We start from the raw sequence: 7,500 nt of genomic DNA on the forward strand, positions 1-7,500 counted from the left end.
AGAAATAGGTATTTGGGAATGGGTGTTAAGAAGAGCTTTATGAAGGAGTAATTGTACCGACAGCACTGTATGGGGCAGAAACATGGAACATAAGAGAGGAAGAGAGGAGGAGTTTAAGTGTGTTGAGATGAAATTCCTGAGAAGTATGGTAGGGGTCACTAGGCTGGGGTTGTATAGAGTGAGAAATGAGGAAGTAGGGAGGAGAGCGGAGGTGGAAAGGGAATTGGGAGATAGAGTGAGGGTGGTTGATGAGAGATCATTAGTATGGTTTGGATACATGGAAGGATGAGAGAATAAAAATTCGTAAAATAGGTGTGGAAGGCAGATGTGGAAGGAGTGAACATGAAGGGGGGACCAAGGATGAGATGGATGACTGGGATAAAAGTGGTATTGAAAAAGAGGGGAATGTTTGTTGAAGAAGGAAGGGAAAAACAGAAGATAAGGATGAAAGGAGAATGGTTGTGTATGGATGATGCTGTGATACATGGAAGGGAGTGGGTGGGGGTAAGGGATGGGATGGAGGGAATATGTGTGAATGATATTTTGACGCATACCGAAAGGATTTCTCCCCATCTTCTCTTTTTCTGCATGAGGGGACGGAGAGTGGGTGTCGCTGATTAAATGAAGCGGCCTTGCTGTGGATGTGCTGTGTCCTGTGACACTGCTTCTGACCCAGGACAGTGGGTGAGATGCAGGGATGACCCGTCATCCAGGAGGAGCCAAGATAAGAAGGAGGGGGATGAATGGGAGTGGAAGATGTGGGGATGGAATGGGTGAAGTGTATTTTATGCCTTTGTTTCTTAGCTACTTCCTTTATAAGGGGAAGGAAACCGTTGGTATATGTATGTATGTACTGTATGTATGTATGTATGTATGTATGTATGTATGTATGTATGTATGTATGTATGTATGTATGTATGTATGTATGTATTGTTACATCTGCGATGTATACTTGCCAAATATGTAATTGTTATAGTTTCGAGGAAATGTCATGTTACGTGTGTTCGTATTGTGCTGCTTTGGTTATGTCCAAATATGTCACCGTAAGGTATTTTCTTTATGTATTGTATGTATTTATTAATGTAACTATGGTATTAGTTTATAATGATATTGATTGTTTTTTGGTAATATGTTGATTATTCAAGTGTCCATTGCGCAGGCGTCTCTGCTACGTCACAGGCCATGACGTAAAAATATTTCGTTTGTATTTCCCGCTTAAACAATGTAGGCTCGTCAGGCTAGGTAAATCCCGCCCCCCCTTGTAGTATCCAATGAGCTACGAGCGTATTGCCTCGTCACGCACCGGTCAACGAGTCTATAAGATTGTCCAGACCCTGCTTAGACCTACCACACGGGTGAGATTCAAATTGCCAGCCTTGAGGTTAGTACCCCTTTCCCTTGATATAGCAGCAAGCCAGATTTACTAGGACTTAGCTTTGTAGAGCCCTATAATAAGTGAACGCGGAGTGAGTAGTATTGGGGCTTAGGATTAGCTTATATTTCATGACTGTTTGGTGATCTGTGACCCGGTCTTACGTCTGTTCAACCCCGTTAAAACCTTCGAACTAGTCTTTTGGGTAATGTCAAATGTATGATCAGAAGTCAGATGTATTATGTAAAATCATGTTTGTTTAATTGTAATAGTGTCTTTGTTATATTATTTTCGTGTCATTTTACTTGTATTAACTTCATACTTATAATTTATTTAATTATATTTCTTTAAGTTAGTTTGATTTTCTTTTCCCGGTGTCCGACCGGGTGGCGACCTTGTTCAGTTCTTTTGACCGTTTGAACCCGTAATAGACATAGGGTCTAAGAGTTCCCTTGATGTTACAAACTTGACATTCACAAGGCCGCTGAACCTTTGGTACTTTAGAGAGGTTTGTAACAGTATGTATGTATGTATGTATGTAGGCATGCTGATTCGATGTCTAATTTCGGTGTGAGGAATCCTGTCCCACCAGTAGAGTACGAGGAAGCGCAGTTAACATTTTACATGGATGCGTTCATAAGTTTTTTTGGTAAAATTTTACTTTCGACCTTTGTTGGAATATAGCAATACAAAATTAAATTGTAATTTTGTAAACTAAAATGTATGAACGTAATATGCAATTTTGTGCGGAAATGAAAATAAAAATAGTTGCTAAAACAGGTTTCTAAGTAACGAAGTCGTGTACGACGAATGGTACGCCATGTTTATGGTAGATTCCGACGTCGGAGAAATGAAAGGACGATAAATTTGTCTAAACTTAACTAAACTAACCTAACCTAACCTAACCTAACCTGTTTAATAAATCATTACCTGCAAATTAGATATCATCCGGCTGGTCCTCGTCGTCATCGTCGTGAGACGTTGGCGGGCTTTTCAATCACTCGGCTTTTGTATGGCTATATTCCTCCAATGGTCGAAAGTAAAATTTTACAGGTTAGGTTAGGTTAGTTTAATTTAGTTTAGTTTACTTTAGTTTAGACAAACATTTCGTCCTTTCATTTCTCCGACGTCGGAATCTACCATAACAAACATGGCGTACCATTCGTAGTACACTACTTCGTTAATTATGAAATCTGTTTTAGCAACTATTTTTATTTTCATTTCCGCACACAAAATTGCATATTACGTTCATACATTTTAATTTACAAAATTACTATTTAATTTTGTATTGCTATATTCCAACAAAGGTCGAAAGTAAAATTTTACCTTTTTTCATTTTGTGCTTAGATAGGGTCCTAGCTTCACAACCGTAGAACAAAATGGATGGGCAGACTGAAGAGTAGAGAGAACGTTCGGTTGCAAGAGTTAAATTGATGGGTTAGAATACACGTTTTGACAATCTGCCAAGTGAGGCTGAAGCACTACAATGGAGGCTCTCGTGGTTATGAAATGTCTAAAACAACGAAAATTTGGGAAAGATATTAATCTAAAAACAAAAACAATCGACGGCCGCTATGAACCACTTCAGTACGATGACGCTTATGTGGGCACACGAGGATGCCGCCGTCTGCGTCTTGATGAGTTACCCCCGGATTCTGTGAATTGGTTTGATCACATTTTCTGTGTTGATTATTACTCGGAGTAGAAAAAAAGAGTAATACAGCAGTGAATTTATATTTTATAATGCGGGTAGTGTGATACATTGTACATATAGCAGCCAATACTGCGCGCGAGAATTTGACTCGTACTGAAGTGGTAAAAGATTATCTTAATAGCGCGGTATTGTACGCACTTGTGAACACACGCCTCATCATCCCCCAGGTAACAAGTTACACCATCCAGAAGGAGAGCAGTTTTCGCGCAACAGTAGCCCCACGCCTTCGCCGTTGTCACCACCATGGACCACCGTCTCGTCAACGCTGGACTCTGTCTTGTGGCAGCTCTTGTCCTTCTGTCGGGAGAGCACAGGTAAGGATGAGGAAGGCCTATTTGGCCCTTCCTAGACAAAGGTGTTGGGAAGTAGGTATCTTGAAGATATATGGTAGCCTAACTACTAAGCGCACAGTAAAGTACTTACATTGTAGAGTATGTATATAAGAGTATATATATATATATGTATATATGTATATATGTATATATGTATATGTATATGTATATATGTATATGTATGTATATGTTATGTGTATGTATGTGTATGTATATGTATATATGTATATGTATATATGTATATGTATATGTATATATATATGTATATGTATATATGTATGTATGTATGTGTATGTATGTGTATGTGTGTGTATGTATGTGTGTGTATGTATGTGTATGTGTATGTATGTGTGTGTATGTATGTGTATGTATGTGTATGTATGAATGTGTATGTATGTGTATGTAAGTATGTGTATGTATGTATATATGTGTATGTATGTATATGTGTATTTATGTATGTATGTATGTATGTGTATATATGTGTAGGTATATATGAACTATATGTATATATGTGTATGTATGTATGTATGCATGTGTGTATGTGTGTATGTATGTATGTGTGTGTGTGTGTGTATGTGCGTATGTGCGTATGTGCGTATGTGCGTATGTATGCATGTATGTGCGTATATATGTGCGTATGTGCGTATGTATGTATGTGCGTATGTATGTATGTGCGTATGTATGTATGAGCGTATGTATGTATGCGCGTATGTATGTATGTGCGTATGTATGTATGTGCGTATGTATGTATGTGCGTATGTATGTATGTGCGTATGTATGTATGTGCGTATGTATGCGCGTATGTATGCGCGTATGTATGTATGTATGTATGTATGTATGTATGTATGTATGGATGTATGTGCGTATGTATGTGCGTATGTATGTATGTATGTATGTATGTATGTGCGTATGTATGTGCGTATGTATGTGCGTATGTATGTGCATATGTATGTGCGTATGTATGTGCGTATGTATGTATGTATGTATGTATGTGCGTATGTATGCGCGTATGTATGTATGCGCGTATGTATGTATGCGCGTATGTATGTATGCGCGTATGTATGTATGCGCGTATGTATGTATGCGCGTATGTATGTATGCGCGTATGTATGTATGCGCGTATGTATGTATGCGCGTATGTATGTATGCGCGTATGTATGTGCGTATGTATGTATGTGAGTATGTATGTATGCGCGTATGTATGTATGCGCGTATGTATGTATGCGCGTATGTATGTATGCGCGTATGTATGTATGCGCGTATGTATGTATGCGCGTATGTATGTATGCGCGTATGTATGTATGCGCGTATGTATGTGCGTATGTATGTATGTGCGTATGTATGTATGTGCGTATGTATGTATGTGCGTATGTATGTGCGTATGTATGCGCGTATGTATGTATGCGCGTATGTATGTATGCGCGTATGTATGTATGCGCGTATGTATGTATGCGCGTATGTATGTATGCGCGTATGTATGTATGCGCGTATGTATGTATGCGCGTATGTATGTATGCGCGTATGTATGTATGCACGTATGTATGTATGAGAGTATGTATGTATGCGAGTAGGTATGTATGAGAGTATGTATGTCTGAGAGTATGTATGTGTGATTATATATGTGTGTGCGTATGTATATGTGTGCGTATGTATGTGTGCGCGTATGTAGGTGTGATTATGTATATGTGTGCGTATGTATGTGTGTGCGTATATATGTATGTGCGTATGTACATATGTGCGTATGTGTGTATATGCGTATGTGCATGTATGCGTATGTATGTATGTATGTATGTATGTGCGTATGTATGTATGTGCGTATGTATGTATGTGTATGTATGTATGTATGTATGTATATATATATGTACGTATGTATGTATGTACGTATGTATGTACGCCCGTATGTATGTATGCGCGTATGTATGTATGCGCGTATGTATGTAGACGCGTATGTATGTATGCGCGTATGTATGTATGCGCGTATGTATGTATGCGCGTATGTATGTATGCGCGTATGTATGTATGCGCGTATGTATGTATGCGCGTATGTATGTATGCGCGTATGTATGTATGTATGTATGTATGTATGTATATATGTATGTGCGTATGTATGTGCGTATGTACAGTATGTGTGTATGTATATGCGTATGTGTGTGCGTATGTATGTGCGTCTGTTTGTGCGTATGTGTGTGCGTATGTATGCGCGTATGTATGCGCGTATGTATGTATGCGCGTATGTATGTATGAGCGTATGTATGTATGCGCGTATGTATGTATGTGCGTATGTATGTATGTGCGTATGTATGTATGTGCGTATGTATGTATGAGCGTTTGTATGTATTTGCGTATGTATGTATGCTTGTTTGTATGTATGCGCGTATGTATGTATGCGCGTATGTATGTATGCGCGTATGTATGTGCGTATGTATGTGTGTGCGTATGTATGTGTGTGCGTATGCATGTGTGTGCGTATGCATGTGTGTGCGTATGTATGTGTGTGCGTATGTATGTGTGTGCGTATGTATGTGTGTGCGTATGTATGTGTGTGCGTATGTATGTGTGTGCGTATGCATGTGTGTGCGTATGTAGGTGTGTGCGTATATATGTGTGTGCGTATGTATGTGTGTGCGTATGTATGTATGTGCGTATGTATGTATGTGCGTATGTATGTATGTGCGTGTATTTGTATGTACGTATGTATGTACGTGCGTATGTATGTATGTGCGTATGTACATATGTGCGTATGTACATATGTATGTATGTATGTGCGTATGTATATATGTATGCATGCATGTATGTATGTATGTGCGTATGTATGTATGTGCGTATGTATGTATGTGCGTATGTATGTATGTGCGTATGTATGTATGTGCGTGTGTATGTATGCGCGTATGTATGTATGCGCGTATGTATGTATGCGCGTATGTATGTATGCGCGTATGTATGTGCGTATGTATGTATGTGCGTATGTATGTATGTGCGTATGTATGTATGTGCGTATGTATGTGCGTATGTATGTATGTGCGTATGTATGCCTGTGCGTATGTATGCATGTACGTACGTATGCATGTACGTACGTATGCATGTACGTACGTATGCATGTACGTACGTATGCATGTACGTACGTATGCATGTACGTACGTATGCATGTACGTACGTATGCATGTACGTACGTATGCATGTACGTACGTATGCATGTACGTACGTATGCATGTGCGTACGTATGCATGTACGTACGTATGCATGTACGTACGTATGTACGTACGCATGTACGTATGTATGTACGTATGTATGTACGTATGTATGTATATGCGTACGTATGTATATGCGTACGTATGTATATGCGTACGTATGTATATGCGTACGTATGTATATGCGTACGTATGTATATGCGTACGTATGTATATGCGTACGTATGTATATGCGTACGTATGTATATGCGTACGTATGTATATGCGTACGTATGTATATGCGTACGTATGTATATGCGTACGTATGTATATGCGTACGTATGTATATGCGTATGTCCGCTCGTGACCTCAGCTAGAGACCTCGTTTTTCTGCACACACCAGCTAGCGAATACCTGTGAAATTTATATCTCCGAATAGTGTTAAGTGATTGTGTTGTGTTTTTGTAATTGTATACGTATAGCGCTATACAGTTAGATATAAGATAGTGTAGTGTTCTATTTAAATTCAAAACCGTTTTCTGTTACTGTACTCCAAAGGTAGGAGAAATATTATAAGGTAAGCAGAGTAAGTTTCGCGTATTTAGTTTATTAGAGACCGCTTTGATTTTGTTGTTGTTGTTGTTGATTTGTATTTTCTCTTTGCCGTTTTTATTGCGAAAGCATGGTAACTGATGTAGAAGTCGGTGAATCTGTTGCAAATCACAACTTAGTTAGATTCAAACTCCTAAAGAATTTTAGAATAGATACTTGTTTCTAAAATACCCGATTTCAGTAAGGCTCAGTTCATAGGACTACGTCAGGAGCTTCAGCTTACAGATTGGGAGGCAAAATTAAATAAAAGACCTATAGATCAGATGTGGGAAACATTTCAAAATACGCTCACTAAGATGATTC

At 38.8% G+C, this 7,500-nt stretch overlaps 1 protein-coding gene across 1 annotated transcript in view; it reads left to right on the forward strand.

The window, feature by feature from the left end:
* The first annotated feature begins 983 nt into the window (after positions 1 to 983).
* Positions 984 to 7,500, forward strand: part of LOC143019785 (single insulin-like growth factor-binding domain protein-2) — a 16,697-nt gene continuing 10,180 nt past the window's right edge. The window contains exons 1-2 of the mRNA XM_076175773.1: positions 984 to 1,381; positions 3,254 to 3,400. Coding sequence (XP_076031888.1) covers positions 3,330 to 3,400 — 71 coding nt within the window. The 5' untranslated portion in view covers positions 984 to 1,381; positions 3,254 to 3,329. The remainder of the gene's footprint in view (positions 1,382 to 3,253; positions 3,401 to 7,500) is intronic.

This window comes from Oratosquilla oratoria, chromosome 3 (assembly GCF_046742065.1).
Source record: "Oratosquilla oratoria isolate Oo_2021 chromosome 3, ASM4674206v1, whole genome shotgun sequence".
Lineage (NCBI taxonomy): Eukaryota > Metazoa > Arthropoda > Malacostraca > Stomatopoda > Squillidae > Oratosquilla > Oratosquilla oratoria.